This window comes from Neofelis nebulosa, chromosome 2 (genome assembly GCF_028018385.1).
Source record: "Neofelis nebulosa isolate mNeoNeb1 chromosome 2, mNeoNeb1.pri, whole genome shotgun sequence".
Lineage (NCBI taxonomy): Eukaryota > Metazoa > Chordata > Mammalia > Carnivora > Felidae > Neofelis > Neofelis nebulosa.
The window spans coordinates 2115148-2136894 of record NC_080783.1 but is presented as its reverse complement, the minus strand read 5'-3'; the positions used below and the strand labels follow the sequence as shown (position 1 = coordinate 2136894).

At 58.9% G+C, this 21747-nt stretch overlaps 1 protein-coding gene across 7 annotated transcripts in view; it reads right to left on the bottom strand.

Moving 5' to 3' along the window:
- The window catches only part of HDAC4 (histone deacetylase 4), a 288401-nt gene that overhangs the window by 89197 nt on the left and 177457 nt on the right, over nt 1-21747 (bottom strand). For 6 of the 7 annotated variants that reach the window (XM_058699324.1, XM_058699317.1, XM_058699332.1 and 3 more), the window contains 2 exons: nt 20774-21018; nt 2143-2293 (listed from right to left, as the gene is read on the bottom strand). In XM_058699324.1, coding sequence (XP_058555307.1) covers nt 2143-2293; nt 20774-21018 — 396 coding nt within the window. The remainder of the gene's footprint in view (nt 1-2142; nt 2294-20773; nt 21019-21747) is intronic. The other variant, XM_058699351.1, reaches the window with a different exon arrangement.

The following is a 21747-nucleotide window of genomic DNA, read 5'->3' as shown; positions in this document are numbered from 1 at the left end:
AGTATATGATTTCAGAAGCAAAATACACTGTTAGTAACTAACGATCATAAAAGTTGTTACTTTTATGTATAAAACCAGTTATTAAGAACTTAAAAATAGTTAAGTGGAGAGACAAACTGAACACAAAAGTGATACACTAGCTGCATATTTTAGGAAAAAACCAACAGCCTTTTGGAAAGAGAATATTTATAAAAATGTATATAGAACACAGGTGGGAATGTGTCCTGAACCCAGCGTAGAGAAGACTGATCAGGACGCTGGAGCAGCGGGAGCCTGTGCTGTTTAAAAGGCGCCATGAGGCAGAGCAGACAGAGCAGAGCACAGGACGGCATGTGGGACACACCACACCAAGGGAGAGCTCGGTGCGGGGATGTCAAGGGAACTACCCAAGTCGAGGAAAAGGGCGAGAACCCACCACAAAAATGAGAAAGACTTGAACAGGCACTTCTCCCAGGAAAGGAATATACCCCTCTGACAGGAGACATGAAAACGCACCGAGTCTCACCGGTGATCAGACTGTGAGGCTGAAGCCACAGGGGCGACCGCTCGCAGCCAGACTCAGAGTGTTGATGGCAACCAGGGTTGGTGGGGAAGCAGACACGGGAGCTGCCCTACGAGGCTGGAGGAGGCCAGGCCTCACGCAGGAAAGGGGGGGGCACGTGCATACCTCGCACTTACCTGTCCGCACAAGGAAACGTGCCCGGGGACATACGTGCCAGCACTGTCTCTAACAGTGTGGGTCAGCAAACACCCAGATACCTACCAACCACGGGCTGGATGAATGTGGTGGGACGCAGGCAGCAGCCTGAATCAGTGATCTCCCGCCACACAGGACAGCAAGGACGGACTCCACGAGTGTGATGGTGAGTGACAGAGGCAAAACACGAAATCCTGCGGATTCATGAAGCCACTGACATCAACTTCAAAAGCAGGCAAACCTGCCCTCCATGTTAGGTGCCAGGGAGGAGTTACTCTGTGGAGGAGGGAGGGGCCCGGATGTGGTTCCCGTCCTGATCCAGATGCTTTGCTGGGAGGTGAGCCTGGGAACAGGGTGTGTGCCTTTTGTATGTATATCGCACCCCAGGACAAAAGATCCTTAAATAATTTCAAATAAGAGACTTCACAAGAATCTTTTAATGCGTCTCGTGCTGTCGTGCGTAGGTAGATTAAAGTCCACACGACGGACTGTTACGATGGTTTGTCTGGATGACTGACCATTTTCAGTAGCTGAAGACACTGGTTTTGTGAGTTTTATGTGTGTTCCTGAAGTGTGTGAAGACTAGTATTTTTACTCACGAGCACTGGAAGAGTCAATCACCCTAGAGTCACCACACCAAAACCCGATACAGGAGACAAATGCACACCTTGACTACATCATCACCAGGGAGCAAACAGGCTCGACTTGGCATGGATGTCTCGGGCGGACACAAACCGAGCCTGCGAATACGTCACCCACCGACTCTGCCTTCTAGGTCCCGGGCGCGTCACTGGAAGCAAGTTGCCCAAAGAAAGGGGCACGGACGCACGTGAGGGTTGTGCCCCTTCAGCCACAGTCCCGTGTGTGGGACCCACGAGGCCTCCCAAACACGGGTCCCTCACAGCGCCCGCCAGACGTGCTTTCCACCCCCAGTCTGGCAGGCAGCAGGGGGCTGTGGCTCCTCCCCAAGGGACACGAGGGAAGCCCCCCTAATCTCCCAAAGGGGACCAGCACACGGCATCACCCCCTGGCTAGGATCGAGCCTGGGCCCCTCCTAGGAGGCGACCCCGGTCCTCTGGCATGCAAGCACAGGAGGGAACGTTAGGCCCCGAGAGCACGTGTCGGCACCCGCGTCCCCGCTCGGCCCCCGGCGTAGCCCACAAGCCGGGCCTGGCTCCAAGGCGCTCCCGCAATGCCCGTAAGAGGGAAGAACTTTGAAACATTTAGGACGGAACCGAACTCACAGGGGAGAGCCGCTCCCCACCTGCCCGGTGCGCTTCAGGACGCTCTCGGCGACCCGGACGAGGCGCTGCGGCAAGGACACGGACGACACCGGCTCCTGCTTGGGCCGCTGCCGCCAGGCCCGGGAGCACGGCGGCCACGGGAAGAGCCGCGTCGGGGAGGCCCCGGCGCCCGCCCGGCGCCCCCCCACCCCGTGCACTCACTCTCTTTGCCTTTCTCCTTGTTCTTGAGCTGCTGTAGCTTCTGCTCCCGGTGCTGCTTCTCCAGCTCCTGCTCCTGGCGGTGCCTCTCCAGCTTCCGCTGGTGCTCCAGAAGCTCCTGCTGGTGCTTCATGGCCAGCAGCTCCTGCTGTTGCTGCGAGCAGGGAAGGAGGAGACAAAGACAGTCAGAGCCTCGCTCCCAGATGGGACAAGACACACACACACACACACACACACACACACGAAGACCGGCCAAGGGCCACAGGTCTCCACGCCGTGTCTCCCGGAGCCAGGCTGTCCTCCGCACGGCCAGCACCCCTAACCGGGGGGGGGGGCCTTGGCTCGGCCCGGTCCACACAGCAAGCGTGGCTGCCGGAAGCCCCGGATGCCGGCTGACTTTCTACGTGTTAGAAATTATGAAAATAAACGCCCCTGAGCTGCCGGGAGGAAAGAGGAGGCTTGGGTGATGTCGCAAGCCGGGAACGGCGCTTTGAGAATGGCACAGCGGAGGGCGATGCGGAACGGCCGCCCTGGCAGACCACTGGCACCTCCTCGAGTCAGGTGCGCGTCCGCCCAGACCCCGGCCGGCAGGTCCTGGGCTGGCCCGAGCCCCAGAGACACGTCCGCGCCAGGCCTGTGTGACTAGCGCTCGGCGGCCTGCTCCCAACGCCCGGGCTGGACACACTCCGACGGCCCTCAGAGCCCAACACGCGGGCCAACTGTGCGTGCCCGTCGCTGGAGATCCACCCGGCGAGGAGGCAGAACGAGGCGGCGATCCATGAGAAACACAGATGGGCCGGAACAAGCCTCACGAGTGTGCAGGTGCCGACGGGCTCGTGGGGAAAGGGTCGGCCCTCAGATTCCACGGATGTGAGGTGGTGGCGGGGGACGCCCCGGGACACGGCGGCAAAGCCCAGGGTTGCGTCCGCGCTATGCCTGAATCGCTTCGAGTACGCGCCCTCTTTTCTTGTCATCGTCCGTCCTGTTTCTGTGGCCCCTCCTGGGCGGGTGGCCATCCTGCTCTGGTGTGGGACAGGGGTGGGGGCAGCCCCGGAACTTTCTAGCAAGGAAATCTGGCACAAGTGTCCACATCTGAGCCATCAAATGTCTTTCCCACAGAGGCCGCAGGGAACGGGGAGCAGTGCCACCACTAGGACCCTCGACTGGCTTCCCGGGCCCCGTTCCCACCATGCTGTCGCCAGAGTAGGGAAATCACCCGGTTTCTGTCACCAACTAGAGCACGTAAATTAAGAAATTAAGAAAACAGGATTTCAGGTTGCTTAGAGCCCTTCTCTACAAAGATGCGAGATGTCACCCGTCTCGTCTGTGACTCTTCCGAGGTGCAAATCGCGTTATAGCAAAAATGTTAAAGAAAAAGAACGGCAGTTACAGACATTCGTAAAATGAAAGTCCGCACTCCCTCTCTGAATAAAGCCTGCAGCCCAGGAGGGGGAGTGCCGTGCCGGCCAATGACGAGGACGTTCCGCAGAGCTTCGGAAGCAGCTGGCAACAGTTCACGAGGACAGGACCCAACCACCGGCGGGTATGTGGGGAACGCGCGTGCAGAAGCAGGTGCAGGATGCCAGGCCCATGTGCGCGGCCCAAGGGGCAAGGTGCCGGGCCACACCTTCCCACACGGCTGGCCCCGTGCCAGCCTCCATGAGACACACCCCACGGCGGCCCTGCCCGGGGAGGCGGCCTGATGGCAGAGCCCCACGGGACTGAGCCAGGGCGCGGCTCGCCAGAGGGTCACACACACACACACAGAGCCTCCAGCGATCAGGTGGCATTTCTCACTGCAGGGGACCCACAGCCCCGGTCCACAGTGGCCAGCTCCTACCTTCCACAGTGGGGAAGGGGACCCCTTTGCAGCCAGGGGCACCGGGGTGGACCAGCAGAGGGAGGTGTGAGGTGTGGCTAGGCCTCGAACCAGGAGGGCGGAGGAGGGGCGGGGCGTCCAGACCCCACAGGGCGCACACCTCCCTGCTGCTCCTGGGACTCACGCAGGCCCGGTGTGAGGCAGAAGGGAACTGACGCGGCAGCTGTGAGGGGAGGGCCACGCGGAAGGGGCCACGAGGAGGGGGCCCCGCTCGGTGCCCACCGGTGGGGCCCACGGACACTGACGGGCACTTTGCAGAGCCTCCCTGTGGAAAAAGTTACAATCCAACCATCTTCCGTGGACACAGCGAAACTATCAGAAATAAGCACCTTCCCAGCCCTTGCTGCCAGAGGACTTCTGGGGGGGGAGGGGGGCACCAGCTGGGCGGTCAGGGGACAGAGCGGAGCACAGACGTCCGGCCTCGGACCCGATCCCCCGCCCCCCTCCACGCTCCTCCACACGCCCCAGGAAGGTCTTTCCGCTGGTGTAGCGCCTGCTGACCCATTCGGATTCGGGTGCGGATTCGAGAACCTGCGCGAGGGCCGCACGGCTGCGGGCACAGGTGAACGCCCTCCCCGGGCTGCAGCCGTGCGGCTCCCGTGTGTCCGCAAGTAAGCAGCCCGCAGCCCGGGGGGCGTCCTGGTGCCGCTCAGGCCGGGAAACCAGCGCGGTGGTCTGGTGAACGACGGGTCTTAGAATCTAGGGGCCCCCTCTCCGGGCATCACCCCTGCCCTCCCTTTCAACTGCTCCGTGTTCATTTGATGCGCAAAGGAGGAAGGGGCAGAAAGTCACTTAATATAGTCTCCAAATATTTACTCTGCAGCCAGAACCCAGAAGGAGAGCGAGATCTTCCAACTGTCGTTACAAAAAGACGGGAACAGCCACACACAGTGGTGATTAAAATTCACAGGGAGACCAAACTCCCAGGAAGCAACACTGCCCTGGGGTTTTCAGGAGGAGCCATTAACAGACACGCGCTGGGTTCCCTACGAATGCCCCCCCCCCACCCCGCCCGGCCACACTACAGGGTCTCAGTACCGCTTGCGTCCGTCTACAGGTGTTCATTCTGCGTCCCGGGTCAGGCGGAAGGCAGTGACCCGTGTGCCAAGGCCCCTCCAAAAAAGGCGCCAAGAACGAACCAGGCTGGGACACTCCCCACCCACCCCCCAGTGTCACCACACGGTTCAGGCTTGCCTCCGGAGTCCCGGACGGAGTGACCCTCTGTGCTCCCAGCTTCTGGAAAATGAGGACGGTGGACAAGGTGCGGAACACCTGCTTCGCTTTCCCGAGCTGGCTCCCCGCTCTGCGCAGACGGGGCTCCCCGTGCCGTGCGGCCACTCTGCGCCTGCCCGCGGTCAGGCCCTGACGGGAGGCTGCGAGCCGTCCCTCCCTGGGGAAGAACAACGGTGCAGCAGGAAGGCAGCTTATGGCTATGAAAAATAGGACTTGGAAAAATGCCGAGTTTTATGCCACGTAAAATCCACACGCGTATTTGCCACTGGTGGAGAAGGTGGGGTTTTTTTTTGTTTGTTTTTTGCTTTTTTTGTAGATTGAAACTCTTCTGAGCAATTTAAAGATATCTACTACCTAATTTTTCTAAGGGAAAAACCCCGATAATAACAGATACCATTACTCCAATCAGAGTTTAACACCGAATTTATGTGTGAGCCAACGCCGAGTGTGGGGTAAGATACTAGATCTCTAGGGTTCAGTTTTCTTTGACTCTGATTTTGGAGTTTAATTACCAACGTTGAAGTGGAAACCCAGGCGCCAGGCTGAAGGACAGAAGTGGGCCAGGCACTCAAGCACCATCCCTGCTGAGGGGCGAGCGCTCCCCGGGCCCCAGCGAGCGAGCTCCCGACACGGTCAGAGCGCCTCTCTCCAGGCCAGGTCACACGCTGCAGCAGCCAGGCTCGATGGAACCACATCATAACCCCTCTTGTCATTAACACGGGGACTGCTCACAGTGCGGGTCAAACCCCAATCTCTCGGGCCCTGGGGTTCTGCAAAATACTTAATGCCGAGGCCGCGCCGTCTAAGCAGCCAAGTTCCCTGGGGCCTGAAGTGCCCTGTGCCACAGGTGCTTCCCAGAGAAGGTGGGGCAGGTCCGGGCTTTCCACACATAGGCGAGACCCAAAGGCCACTCGTGCACCAGCATGGGCCACAGTCTCTAGGACCACAGCTCACCCAGGACCCCCAGAACGAACAGTGGGCTTCTTTTTGAGGTCAAGGATAGCCTCCTGATTAAAAAAATTTTTTTAATGTTTATTTATTTTTGAGAGAGACAGAAACAGAATGCGAGTGAGTTAGGGGCAGAGAGAGAGGGACACACAGAAGTAGAAGCATGCTACAGGCTCTGAGCTGTCAGCACAGAGCCCGACACGGGGCTCGAACTCTCGAGCTGTGAGATCAGGACCTGAGCTGAAGTCAGATGCTCAACCGACTGAGCCCCCCAGGCGCCCCTAGCCTCCTGATTTTAAATGTACTGTAGACTCAGGCAGCAAATGTGAAAATTAAAACAGTAAGGAAACTGCCCCAACCCTCCCTCTCAGAAGATACGGACTGGATGTCCCGGGAGTCCTTCAGGCCAATCACACGGCGAAATCCTGGCTTCAAACAAAAACCAACCAACCAGCCAACCAACCAGGAGCATTCTCCCATCTCCCTGAGGCTCACTGGCCTCAACAGAAATATTCTTAAATTGGACTTTTATTAGCCACTAAGGGTCCAACGTGCTTTGTGCAAGGTGGCCCCCATCAGTATGCCAGGCCAACGGCGAAGGTAGGGGGGACATGCGGGGACCCACCAGCCAGCCTCAGCCCCGCGTCTGCTCCCGGGGCTCTTTTCATGGCGCTCAGCACGACCCCGAGCACAGGTAACAGTTGCTTCCCCTTCTGTTTCTTTTCCTCCTTTGCCGGTGGCCCAGGCTGGTGATGTGCCCCAAACACAGGACAACTGGGCCAGCAGGAGAGGGAGGAAGGAAGAGGGACCAGGTTCCACGTACGGACGGCTGGTGCCCGGGGCCGGGACTCAGGTGGGCACGTCCACACCGAGCACACGAGGCTGGCCTGGGCCTGCTCTTTGTCCTGAGCGAGTCCCTTGGACCTTCCTCAGGGACAGATGCTTTCAAAAGTAAGGGGACAGGGAGGGTGCAGGCCTGTGGGCGCCTCTCCCCAGCACCCCCCGCAGGAAGCCTGCCCATCCCCACGGCCTGGTACCTGCCAGCACTTAACAGGAGGACAGACAGACGGACACGAGTAACTGCTTTGCCACCTACTTCCCAGTATAACTTAGAACAGGCTAAACTGAACATAAAACACAGACCTTAAATGCTTCTTCAACACTGTAAAAGCCTGGTGTGCTCAGTGCCACAGAAGGGCCCAGTATGAAAAGCCAGGCTGCAAGGCCCAGGCCCATTTCCATCTAGAACCAGAACTGGGCCCGGTATGAAATGCCAGACCGCAAGGCCGTTTCCACGTGGAAGCAGGGCCGGGCCCGGGGTGTGTTGTGTCGACTCTTCGAGATGCTCCGGGGGCTTCTCAGGCATCAACCCGCGCATCTCCTGGGGCGAGCACAGGGCAGGCCCGGTGACCCTCACCCACAGAACGAACGTGTGACCGAGAGCAAGAGAAAGAGTGTGTCCCCTCCCACCTCGGGGTCTGGGGGCTGACCTCCAGGAACACATCCTGTTCGGCCGTGGGTCTGAGTGAGCATCTGGGGCCAAAGTGTCGTTCCCCACAGCGTCCTCACAAAATGGAGCCATTTCCAGCTTTAGCTCACTGGGTTTCCCGGTTCAAATCAGAAGGGCGCGTTCCGTAAGTTCAAAACCATTCTTCCCTCTTGCCTCGTGGCACAACCAGCAGTGGTCAAAAGCACCCACAAGGGTACCACCGCCCTCCAGTACCACGAGGAGGGTCTGCCTCAGACCCCCAGCGCTGGGGCACAGCAGGCCCCCCAGAGGCTGCACACCGAGGTCGAGGGGAGCAGGGGCGGTGAGGGCAGGGCCAGTCGAGCCCGGTGGCCCGCACCCCTTCCGCCCTCGCCCATCACGTCTCTGCTGCTGGAACTCTGGGCTCTTCGTCAAGGCTGGACCTCAGAAGCTGCCTCATGGTGAGGCCTACGCCTTACCCCACCAGAGGCGACCCTGGCTCCTTCCTGTCCAGGGCTTCTGCCCGAGACACTTCCCATGAGGGCTCTGGGCTGTGTAGAGGTCAGACTGTGTCTGCCCCCCGGCCCCCTGGCTGCTGCAGGCCCACCATCCTGGGCAGGAGAGCGAGCCTGGGGGAGTCGCGGACCAGATCACGTTGAGGAGCGAGAGCCCGGACAGGGGAGGGGGGAGGGTGCACACAAGCCTCTTGCGCACAGCGCGGGAGCCTCTTTTCTCTGTAGGACAGAAACTCCTACAGCTGCCTCCGGGAGTGCACAGCAGGTTCCGCCCTTCTACAAACCCAGGTAGCTACACTCTAGAAGGCACGATCACAGGGGCTGCTGTGTAAAGCACGATGGTCTCACGTGCCACAAACGCCCGGCAGCAAAGGAAAAGCAGGGGCGTCGCCAGGAGCCCTCGGAGCAGCAGGTCAGGCAAGGCCGTCCGTTTGCCCGTAATGACCGCCTAGAAGCCAGAGCGGCCGCCTCACAAGCGGTTCCTTCCGTAAACACGCCACCCAGGTACAGACAGGTGCAGGGATGACGCAGGACTTTGGCCGGCGGGCAGGGTGAGCTTTCCTAGGAACCGGCCTGCAACAACCCGGAGTGTCCTAGTGGCTCATTAACGGCTGCCTCAGGTGACCTGGAAGCCCCGGCCTGGGGCAGCCACCGGGACAGGTAATAATGAGAGTAAACATCAGGGCTGGGCTGCGAGGGCCAGAAAGCCCGGCTTCCTTTCCATCTCATCCCTCTGCCTGCAAGGCGAGGACTCACACTGTCAGCTGAATGGCTCTAGAACTCTCTCCTACCCGTGCAAACAGCACAGATCACACTGACAGATTTTACATCTCCACGCGTGCGTGCACACACACACACACACACACACACACACACACACACAGTTCAGCCTTGCTAGGAAAAAAGCACATGCGTGGGGACAATTTTTATTTTCCACCTGCTAGACTAGAAATACCCTTTGAGGCCAGGAAGCGAGAGGCCTCTGCACCTTTGCAGGGAGCACAGGTATCCCCTCCTTCTGAAAAGTTTGCGCTACGTCACTCGGCTTTTGCAAAAGACCTCCGTTAGGGCCTGTTTTCAAAGAAATGTGAAGAAGATTTTCACTTTCTTGAAACAAGGAGAAGGGAGCAGATACGTGAAAAGCATTGGTTCTGCTGCGAGCCGGTCCAGGGGCAGCACACACACCAGGGCGGCAGGAGGGGCTCCGCCGAGCCCTGCCGGGGAACCGCCCTCTGTCTCCCCGCCCCGCCGCCAGAGCTCTGAACCGTGTCTGCGAGCACCTGGGCTGGATCTCGATTGATTTTGTGCATCCGCTAGCAACACGTGTCCTAAGTATCAGAAAAGCCTAAGAGGCGATTTTCTCGATGTGGACGCACTCAAAAAGTTTTTCGTATAAATTAGTGGTGATTGCTTCTTTGCGTTATGCCACTTTGGCTCACGAAAGTTTTCATAATATAGGTATGTACTGGGGACCAGCGTACTCCAGGTATGTGCTGGGGGGGGCAATCCTACACTGGGGGCCTCCCCACACCTGCCCCTGCTGATACTCACTAGACCCTCTGAACACACAGGTTGACATGCTCCCTCTTCATACCCTTCCCAGAGGCATTAAGGCCACAATGCAAGAGGGAAGCTTCCAGAAGCATGGAGTGCCACTAGCAGCTGCCACAAGCTGGCCCTGGGTTCCCCTGAACTGACATCACTTGGAAAGGAGAAAAATGACCCCAGCCTGGATGGAGCGGTCCCCAGCCAACACCTCCTTCAGTCCGTTAACCAGGCACTCCCTCGGGGATGTGGGGATCCCCCGCAGTGGCAGTCTGTTCGGGGTCTGGTCCAGTTTGCTGCCCCAGTTCGGTCTGTCTTTCTTGTCGGAAACACAACAGAATGACCGGTGGTTAAACCGGAAGTCAGCAACTTCTGGGTTCATATTTAACTCTCGGTTTACCTACCAAGATCAGTCCCCAAAGGTGCGTACTCTTAGAAAAGCCCAAGGACGGACCGTGGCTCAGTCTCCGGAACACTTGCAAACGTTAGCAAACTGAACAGAGTTCATCTTCTTTTCCCACCCTAACAGTATTATCCGGCATGCGGTACAGAACATTCTTACAAGCACACGGCGGGCCTGACTTTTATCCGCTCGAGTACCTTTGTGCACACGTGTTAAGTCAGCAACGTAAAGAAGACACCACGGTCTGAGTTTGGGGGACCCCCAGTGCCAGTGTGGGGCTGGCCACGGGAAGAGACAGTGGCAGTGGTGGTCCACACTCGTGCCCAGGTGTGAGCACATCAGGGGTGCAGATGCAGGGGTCTGGACACAGCCACGTGGCAGCGACCTCGCCTGCCGGACCGCCCTGCCTATTTTAGCTACTTTGCTAGCAGTGCACAACTCTGAGCGCCCGGGCCCTTGAACTCTACCGTTAAACCCACACGGAGAATAGCGGCTCCGGACAAACACTGCATGACGTTATCACAGGAGGTACCAGGAGAGTCCGGTTCACGGAGCAGAAGGGTGGCCCCCGGGCTAGGGGAGGGCACGGGGAGTCGGTGTTTCATGGGGACAGCGTTTCTGTGTGGGGAGATGAGAACGTCCTGGGAACGGGTGGTGCTCACGGTCGCACGACCACGTGATTGTGCTTAAGGCCACTGAGCGGCAACCCAAACACAGGTAAAACTGTAAATTTTGCGCTCTTGTGCATCTTCCCGAAATACAGAAGTGAGTCGGGTTTAGTGGTTCCTCTAAGAGTTCAACGGAGGGCTACACGTGACTCGGCAAGCCCGACCCCAGGTACCCACCCCAGAGAGGTGAGCGCAGATGCTCCAACAGCAACGCCACGCAAGGCCACCGGAGAGGCGGAAACAGCCCAAGCGTAGATCAGCTGATGAACAGACAAACACAAGGGAATATCACGCAGCCTGAAAAAGGAAGGAAGCTCTAACACAGCTGCACCGTGGATGAGACCGGAGAGCCTTACGCTGAGTGAAGGGGCCACGTAGCGCGTGACGACCGTACGCGGCATATCCCGAGCGGGCGAACTCTGAAGAACAGAAAGCCGATTGGTCTGCCGGGGCTGTGGCCAGGGGAGACGGGGAGTGCCTGCTTCAGGGCTTCTTTTTGGGGCGACAAAAATATTTTGGAACTAGATCGTGGCCATGGTTGTACGGTATTGTAAATGTATAAATTATACACTTTAAAATGGCCAATGATAACCTAGGATATGTGAATTTTACCACCATGAAAAAATGAATGAGGAAGAAACTAAGTATTTTCTATTAAAGCAAAGGAAAAAAGCGGGCGCCTCAGTGGCTCAGTCGGTTAGGCGCCCAACTTCGGCTCAGGTCATTACCTCACGGCTTGGGAGTTCGAGCCCCGTGTCGGGCTCTGTGCCCCCAGCTCGGAGCCTGGAGCCTGCTTCGGATTCTGTGTCTCCCTCTCTCGGCCCCTCCCCCACTCATGCTTTGTGTCTCCCTGTCTCTCAAAATTAATAGACATTAAAAAAGTTAAAAAAAAAAATAAAGACAAGGAAAAACGCGGACAGACACTCGCCACGGGGAAGTGTCCCTCTCCCCTCTGGCTCTGTCAGGTGAGCGCGTGGCCGCTGCCTGCCCCGCCCTCAGACGCGCTCGAGGCAGCTCAGCAGAAGCGGGGCGGTTACCGCAGACGCAGCACAGGAAGGCTGGGTGACCCAGGGCAGAGCCTCGGTTCTGGATCGCGCGCTCCATCCTGCCTGACACCCTGAACTGGCAGAGGCCGAGGAAAAGCCCCTCCGTAATGGAGATGACCAAGATCCTCATTAGGAAACTATAAAAGAGCTCAAAAGACGATTTGATCCAACAACAGAAAAAGGCCAGGGTCTCTCCACACAGGATCCAGGGAAGACCTCTGCCCTTAGAGCGCCCGCCACCTGCTCACGGAGCCAGCCAGTGGGGGTGCCTGACTCAACAGCACAGGGCAACTGGTGACAGGGCCCGGAGACGGAGACCCAGAGCAATCCTGAAGGAGACCGCGGCATGGAGGAGGAGGGTCCCGCCTTCCCTGCTGCTCCCGCAAGCCACGAGCCCAGGACCCCCACCGTGTGCTGCCATGGAGTGGGTCAGGTCGCTACGTGGTCACGGAAGTTTTAGTCAACGCAGCTCAAGAGAAAAAGGAAAAGACAAGTATTATTTGCGGACGACGTTATCGTCTACCGGGAGCACATGAGATAACCCATTACACATTTACCAGGACTAATGAGAAAATTGAACGCACTTCGGGAAATCCAGAGCTTTTCTACGCACTGACGGTAAGTAGCCAGGCAGTAAATAAAGGGAAGCAACACACTCCGTTCTGATAACACAATCTATAAAATACCCCCGATAAATAGAGAACCTGTAAGCCTTGCGTGAGAAAAACAAAACAAGGCTTTCCGCCAGTACAGAAGAAGCCTCACGTCGTCAGAGGGTGACGTGCACTCCTGGGTTAGGAATTCAACGCTGGGCAGTTACTACAAGACGTCCTGCTAATTTACTGGCCCGCTGCACCTTCAAAGCAGGTCTCCAGGGGAGACCCCGTGAGAAAAGGCGCTGAAGCCACGTGCAGAACAAACGTGTGGACCAGGAGGGTGGCGGACGTCGCCACGCAAGGCTCCCGGTGAGAGCTGTGTCGGGTCGGCACGGGGCGGGGGGGAGGCCGGAGGCGTCTGCCAAACAAACACGCGCTTGTCATAGGGGAGAGGCGCCAGTTCAAGGGTTCAGAGAAACGCCTGGTTCACGAAGAAGGACAGCCAAATGACAACAGATGAGGGACACTGAAACAACGCCCTTAATTTACGAAGGGTACCATACACCAAAAAGAGAGAGCACGGCAATACGAAAACAGCGAAGAAAAGGACAATTGGTAGGGATCAATGAAACGAGTTAATAAACATACAGCAATACGGTTACCCCCCCATCGAGGAAGCAGACAGGATGTGAGACAGAATGGAAACGTACCGTGAACAAGTACAGCCCAGTGCATCACGCTGCCGGGGGTCCGTCGTGCCCGCCCCTCCCCACCCCCCTGCCGGGAGGCAGAGTCACCGCGTGGCCCGGCCTCCCTGTGGGTGGGAGAGAGGCCGGGCAGGAGTGAGGGCGCCAGCAAGCACCCAGCACGGGCACCACGCTCCAGGATGGGCCAGTAAATGCTCCCTGTCCTGGTTCGCGCTGCTTTAACATTTTGCCGATCGAAAAATCATGTGGGTGTGGGTGCGAAAGACCCAGACAGACAGACGGACCCACATTCACTCAGGACTGGAACAGTTTGGGAGGAGGAACTCGGCAATAGGTGACGAGAAGTACAGACAGGTGCTTACCTCGGGTCGGCAATAGCATTTCTGCTCTGTCTAGACGGAGGCAGGAGGCATGCGCAAGGATGCGAAAACAGGAGAAACTGGAAATGACCTCCGCGTCCAAGTCTTCAACTGTTTTGGGGTATTTCAATTCATTATGGCTCATTGTAATACCACAATAAACCATTACAGTCATGTTTCTCGAGTAGGTGCAACGATAAAGAGAATGGTGACAGCACAGCCAATAGAAAACGCGTGCCAGAGCGTGATCCCAATCCCGTGAAACTACAGACACGCACACAACTTACAGAAGATGACAGGGACACGCTTCAGATGGGACAGCTTTCCCAGCTCGCAGCGCTGGAGTAACATTTTCCTCTTTGTAATCTCCAGTCAATCGATAATTAACATCAGCGACTTACACGATCAGAGAGAGAGACTTTTTACGTGGAAACATTCCCTGTGAAAACGGCGGCGTCCGCACGCGAACACAGGCCCCCGCTTCTCTCCCACACACGGGCACAGGGGCCCCGGGGCGCAGGCCTTCCTCTCCTCCCAGGGACGCTTGGGCCCCGGGGCCAGTCGGCGGCTGCTCCTGGGGCACAGAGGGTTGTGCGCTCGGTGGGCCACACAGGAGGGTCGACGGGGACGTGTCCCCACCACAGCAGACGGTGACCGCCACTGGGGAACCGAGACGGTGGCCCCGGTACCAGTGTCAACCCCGCCCCATTCGTGCTCACAGCGTTTCCATCAGTGAGGCTGAAGGCCAGGCTCCCGATACAAAAAAGCGTCTGTGCAAAACTTGGGGAAAAAATACGTTTATAAAAATACCACTGCCCATGGATGGCGGTGAAGGGACCCACGCCGAATCCATAACCACGGCCAAGACAGGGAGGCCCACAGCCCTGTCCGCCTCTCCTCTTCTCGGTGCTCCTGACTCAGGGAGTTCGGCGCCCTCTGAACGGGGCAGGGTCTCCTGGAGAAGATCATGGCATTTCTGGCCCCTATTCGTTGCATGCCCCCAACATCCGTTCCCTGGGGTAGATTTCCAGGTGAATCCTCACTTTGGCCTCAAGACTTGCCCTGGCCGGCAGGCAACGGCATCTTGGACTCCGGCATCTTGGACTCCGGCAGAGGCTTAAAACACGCCGTCTTCTTGTGAGCTCGGAACGCTGAGACCAGCAAATGATCCGCTAACGTCCTGCCAACCACCAGGCCAGAGAGTGAGGCCATTCCAGGTCAGCCGGCCACCAGCCGGCCAGAGCCGGTCACAGAAGCATGAGAGCAAGCCCACACCTGCAGCACCCCCCCAACGCCGCTCTGCAAACCGGACAGAGGCTGTGCCAAGCGCCGGACTTGGGTGGTTTGCTACGGGGCGAAAGCAAAGACACCACACGACACGGTCTTTGCAGCCCCTCTGAAATGGCGGCCGTCGCCCCTCGAGCACGAAGGGCCTTGCGCCGGCTTAGACGATGCAACCGTTGTCCTTTCTGCATAGAATGAGTATTTCCATCGTCGGTCCTGAGCTAAAGATGTGCCCAATTCAGACCGCAGACAACTTCAAACGTGGAAATCGTGTGCCGGCTTTGTTAACACTTAAAACCAGGGTCGGGCTCCGTGAGTGTGATCACCAGCGGTCGCCCACAGTGAGAACTCACACGCGTCCACGCTGCAGGACGGGATCTGAATCGGGGTCACGGAAATGAGGCCAACGACGGGCAGGGCGGAAGAGCCAGGAGCTGAGCCCAAGGGCACGTGGTCACTGTGTGGTGTGTATGCAGCCACAGACACAAGAACGGAGACCCGGGATAGTTCTCGAATCAGAGCGTGGCCTGAGTGCTTGGAGGCGCCCGCGGTGGCAGCGTCTGCACGTGCTGAGGGACGGAGGGCAAGAGAGCCACGTCATTTCCGCAAGGGGGACCTCACCACGTGGGATCTTCAATGGAAGGACAGAGCTGGCCGGGGAGAGATGGGGCGCACACCTGACCAGAACCAACCCGAGGCCTGGGAATCCCAGCGGGAGGCGGGGCCGGCCAGCTCTACTGGTTAGCGCAACGCTACTTTTCAACTCGAGGCATCGGAAACGTGTGTTTCTCGGACAAAATTTTTACAAATGAAAATAACGCAACTAACCCCCAAAGCGGCGGATCTAGACAATGGTCTTTTCATCACATATGCGATCCCGGTTGACGAAATGGTTAAGAATCTTCCAACGGGGCGCCTGGGGGGCTCAGTCGGTTGACCGTCTGACTTTGGCTCAGGTCACGATCTCACGGTTCATGAGTTCGAGCCCCTTGTCGGGCTCTGTGCCGACAGCTCGGAGCCTGGAGCCTGCTTCGGATTCGGTCTCCCTCTCTCTCTGCCCCTCCCCTGCTCATGCTCTGTCTCTCTCCCTCTCAAAAATAAATAAGAACATTAAAAAAAAAAAAAAAAAAAAAAAAAAGAATCTTCCGGGCGTAAACACTGGCCCCACAGAAGCTTGCTCTCTCCTCTGCCTCGGTTATGCCGCTCACCTGGGACCCTCTTCCAGAGAGAACTCACTGTTCAGGACAGAAGGAGGGGACACGGGACACGGTACCTGAATCAGCCACAACCGGCAAGAAATCGCATCAAGTACAAAGTGCTACGCTGACGGCCGAAACCTCATGAAAGACCTCATTTACCCAAAGTTAGCAATTTAAGTTACATTTTAAACGTTATTCCCTTTTTAATTATAAAATCCTATTCAAATTCACTGATGATTTAATGACACTAATTAGATTGTGTGTTGAAGAAATCTGTCTGACAAACTTCACTGCCGAATGTCACCAACAATATGAAGGCTCATGAAGAGAGTTTAAGTCATCCAAATAAAAGCCAACTGATGGAATGATTCAATTACAGAGGTTAAACAGCTTTTATGATCGCCATTTCACATAAAAAACTAAAACACATGATTAAAATGCAGAGAACATATAAACTTGAGATTCTCCCTGTGCTTTTGAGAACCGGGCCCAGAGCCACATTTGTGAGAGCCACGTTCGTGGGGGGGGGGGGGGGCAGGTTTGTGAAAGCCACATCTGTGGGGGGCCACATCTATGGGGGGGGGACGACATCTGTGAGAGCCAAGTCTGTGGAGGTCACATCTATGGGGGGGCTCACATTTGTGAAAGCCCCGTCTGTGAGGGGGGCACATTTCTGAGAGCCACATCTATGAGGGGACCACATCTGAACTGCCATGTCTGTTGAGGCCGTGTCTGTGAGAGCCACATCTGTGGGGTGGCACATTTGTGAGAACCGCATTTGTGGAGGCCACGTCTGTTTGCGAGAGCTACGTCTGTAGGGGGGCACATCTATGGAGGGGGCCCACGTGTGTGACAGCCACATCTGTAGGGGGCCACAGCTGTGGGGGACCCACATCTATGAGAGCCGTGTCTTTGGGGGCCACATCTGTATGGGGGACATTTACGAGAGCCGTGCCTATAAAGGCCCCATCTGTGGGGAGACCACATCTGAACTGCCACGTCTGTGGAGGCCGTATCTGTGAGAGCCACATCTGTGGGGGCCACATCTATGGGGAGGCACATGTGTGACAGCCACAGCTGACATTTGTGGGGGCCACATCTATGGGGGGGTCCCACATCTATGAGAGCCACGTCTATGAGGGGTCGTGTCTGTGAGAGCCATGTCTGTGGGGCTCCCGGCACCTCTTAGAGCATCTGGCCCTGTGGGTGAGGGGAGTTCTCAGGGGCACACCTGGCATGTGGAGCAGCCTGATGGCCAGGGGTCCCCGCACAGACTATGTGGCACCGGCGGGGGGGTGGTCGGAACAGATTATGTGGCACTGGGGCGGGGGGGGAGGTCCCTGTACAGACTCTGTGGAACCAGGGGGCGTGTCAATGCATAGGTTATGTGGCACGAGGGGTCCCGGCACAGGCTCTCTGACACCAGGGCGGGTGGGGGAGTCCTGGCACAGGCTCTGCGACACCGCGGGTGGGGGTGGGGGGGGTCCTGCGCAGGCTCTGTGGTAGCTGCTCTGGAGCTCACGGGCGCCGATGTGAGGACTCAGGAGGGAGGCTCCTTCACCTCCAAAGCAGTGACACAAAGCCCTAGAGCCCCACGTAGGGACAGGGGGTCAGGGAGGGGAAGCCAGACCTGTCCCCTCCCGGAGGCGGAGGCCCCAGGCAGGAGGGCAGCCCAGCCCCGCCCCAAGGTGACAGCACCAACGGGTCCCGGAGTTCCCGTCTCTTGCTTCCTCCTGCTTCTCGACGACCCCTCTCCCGCACAGGCTTCGTTTCTTCTCAGCCGCTTGTTATTCTCGTTTTCTCATCTTCCGGCCACAGCTACAAATTCAGCTGACACGTGGTCTTCCTTGGCGTCACGGGCACAGAAGGCCACCCCCGCGGGTCCGCGGGCAGCGCAGACCCCCGTCACGTGTACACAGGGCCCCGGGGGGGGAGGGGCAGGGTGGACGTGGCTCCCGAGCTCCTTCCCCAGCCAGGCGCCGGGCGCGGCCTGCAAGACAGCAGGTCGGGGCCGCAAACCGCGTCACCAGGGGACAGAGGACCTTCCGGGGCACACGGCGCTCTGGCCTTGAAAGGCGAGGGGCGAAGACCGGGCCCGCCGGCCTCCGGGTACAAGGGGACCCGCCTGGAAGGACGGGGGAAGGCAGACTAGTGACCCGCCAGATGCCAAGACGGGGTGACAACGCAGGTGGCCGAGCCCAGGCCGCCACAGAGCGGGGGGACCTGGGCTTGGCGGGGCTGGAGGCGCGTGCCGGACGCAGGACAGCCAAGAGTCTGCCTTTGGGACTCCCAGAAAGGGGAGGCTCTAGCCTCACGGACAAGACAAAACGGCCCGCTGAGGGGCTCTTCACATTTCCCGCCACGCCGCGGAAGACCACCCTACGGGCCGCAGGCGGTCACCGGGAAGAGCGGCAACTCGTGACTTCCCGCTGGCAAGCGACCGCTTCCCGAGGCCGCCCTCACAGACCTGGACCCCAGGGGCACGTCGCCGCACCCAGACCCCGCCGCTCGCCCACCCACCACGCAGAACAGCGGCCACCAGCAGGCGCACGCGTGGGGTCGGCCAGGGGCGGGGCGCCTGCTCCGTGGGCCCCCGAACCGCACACCCGAGGACACCTGTCAGAAGCGGCCATCACGACGGCTGCAGGTGGCCGAGGGCACAGAGCGCAGCGACCCCTCCACTCCGCGGGACCCCCAGGCCGCCTAGAATGCTACAGTCCAGACGACGGGGCCGGGACTCCTACAGCTCAGGGAACCGTCCGGCCTTGGCTGATCCAGCGCTGACCCCGGGGGGCCGGCCGCCTCAGGGCGAGAGCGGCAGGCGCGGCGACAGCAAACCCAAACTCCCAGAAGCGAAGCCGCGTCACAGCTCCCAAGACCCTGGGCCTGCCACGCAGCTTCGCGGCCCGGCCCGGCCCCACGAGGCCTGAGGACACAGCCTTCACGACGCGCCTCCGGCGGTGCTCACGCATCTGTGATGCGGCCCGCCGAGCCACATGACACCGCTGGGCGGCCTCGCCCCGTGGTCCCGTCGGCACGGGTACACAGAGAGCGAGGCCACGGGCCCCGGTACAGTCACGTCTCCCCCACCCCGTCGACAGCGGCCATTCAATGGATACTTCGAACTGTATTCTACGGGTACGGTGGGGGGGGGGGGGGGGTGGCTGAGACCCTGCGACGGAAGAAACTACTGGCTGGAAGCAGGAGGAGACAGACCCGCCAACGATTCCGCGTGGCCCCTGTGGCACACACTGCCCAGGGGACGGCTGGCGCCTGACAAAGCCAAGCCTGGGGCTGAGCACTAACGCCCACGGGCCGTGCGGGTCTCCACGGAAAGGGTGTCTCGGGGGCATCCGGTAGCACAGGGTGAGGGCTCTCAGTTCCCCACAGCTGTGCTGTCCCGCATAGTAGCCACGGACCACGCGTGGCCCCGGAGCGCTGGAAATGCAGCCGGTCCACACGGAGACGCGCTCCGTGCGTAGCGTCCACGATGGTGTCCCGAGATGTGGTATAAACAAAACCTTTAACACATTACACGTTGAAAGAACAGTTTGGAAACGGGAGGTTATTTAAGACACACTCACATTCCCCTGCCGGTAGCCAGGCTCCCAACGGTACTCCCGGATCCCTGCCTCCTGCTACTCACCCCTTGTCTGGGCCCCTCCCAGGATGCACCAGGGCTACACGCGACCAGTGGAATAAGGCAGGACAGGGGCTGCGTCACTTCCCAGACGGCCGCAGGAGACACTGGGGCTTGCACCTCGGACCTGGCGTTCTGGTCTCTCGGGGTGCTCACTGTGGGAGGCTCTGCTGGTGACGAGGCCTGAGCCTCCCGTCCACACCCACGTGAGTGAGCCCGGAAGAGGGTCTCACGGCCCTGGCCTTATGAGGGACCCCAAGTCACAACCCCCAGCTGGGCTGCCCCTCATTCCTGACCACGGAAACCATGAGCTAAGGCACATTTGCTGCTTTAAATCGCCGAGGTTAGGGTGTTTTGCCACACAGAACAGATGAACTATACAACCTGGGGGTTTCCGTTTCGTTTCAGGCTGGCTACCGGGAAAGGTAAGATTCTCTTTCGCTTTTAATCTGCCCTGTTTGTATCTCCCGCACGGTGCTTCTCTCCGGGGTGCTAAATACAGTGGAGCCTATTATGGTCACAGCTGTCACAAGTGATCTGTCCACGATGTAGCACAGCTTTGCTACTGGTTACTAACACGTGGTTCTTTCCAATGTATTTAATTTTAACCCTCGGCTCAGGATGAATATTTACAGAGACTAACTACAGTAAATAAGTAAGGAAATAAATCTGTTAGTTTTTCCCTTATTAAATTCAAATGAAAAGAAAATAGTGCCGTATTTTTCCAATTCTAAAGGATCAATGGGGACAACTGAGAAAAGACAGTCCCAAGAAGGCAACGCAAAGGATTTATAAACGCACCACCCAGAGGTGGTCACGCGTCCATCAAGATTCTGGCGTTTCTTCTCCCTGGTAATTTTTCTACTTGGGGACGTGTTATCTTTTGGGACGAAATGAAATGTCAAGCGCGTCCCTTAAGCCCGCTCCTGCCCTGTGCCTCGGTGACTTCCCCACAACGCGCGGCACGCACCACAATTAGCCCGACCGGCGGGCCTCCGGCAGGTTGGGGTCAGCACAGTAAGGCGCGTCCCGTGCGTCATCGCGGCGTCCGGCTGGTGCGCACGCGCCCCGCCGCCCCCCTCCCGAGGGACCCGGCGCGGGGGAGGCCCCCGCAGGTGCGCACGCGCCCCGCCGCCCCACTTACCTTGATGTGCTCGTGCAGCTGGGCCTCGTGCTGCCGGGAGAGCTGCTCGTGCTGCCTCTGGAACTCGGCAATGAGGATCTGCCTCTGGAGCTGCTGCTTCTGCTTGAGGGCCAGCAGCTCCTGCTGCAGCTGCTGCTCCCGGAGGGTGGGCTCCGCCACGGGCAGCGCGAACTGGTGGTCCAGGCGGAGGTCCATGGGCACCGCCGGGGGCGCGACCTGCAAAGGCAGCGCGGAGGCCACATCCACTGCGGGAGAGAGCACAGCACAGAGGCGCCGGTCACTGCCGCGGCACGGCGTCCCCGGGCCCCTCCCCGCCCCCTGCCCGATGCCCAGGGGCGCCCCTGGGCTGAAGCACGCTGCCCCGCCCCCCTCTTGCCTGACCGGCTCAAAATGCGGGGCTCGGGAGGCCTTTGGGGCGTTCCGGCGGACGGCGAGAGCGAGTGGGAGGGCAGGCCGCGACAGGCGCCCGCCAGACGCACGCCCCGCCCCGCGCTCCGCAAGGAGAGGCCCCCGGGGGGGACCCAGCGGCCGCCCTGACGTCGTCCCTGAAAGTCCCCCGAGGAAGAGAAAGAAGCTGGCTGTAAAGAGAGCTAAACGCGAGTGCGCGGAGAGGCCAGCCGGCCTGCGCTTTTGTCCTTCCTCCTCGCGGAGCCACTGAGGGCCTGTGTGCGCGAAGCGCAGAAGAGCGTGCGCCGCTGACGGGGTCCCGACGGCCGCGACAGCCCCGCGTTTCCGTGGAGAGGCGCGCGCCCTCCCGGAAAACGTGTTTCCCGACCGCGGCCAGCGAGTGAGTGCCCGCCCGGCACGTGCATCAGGGTCCCGGGCCGCTGCGCTCCACCAAGGAATGGATTTTCTTCCTCCTACTAATGTACTGCCGAAAACAAGCTCAAGTGATTCCGATTAGAAACAGAAGCGAAATCAGTCTTGATGCTTACAGATCAATACCAAATTGCAGACAGGAGAAGCGTGCACAA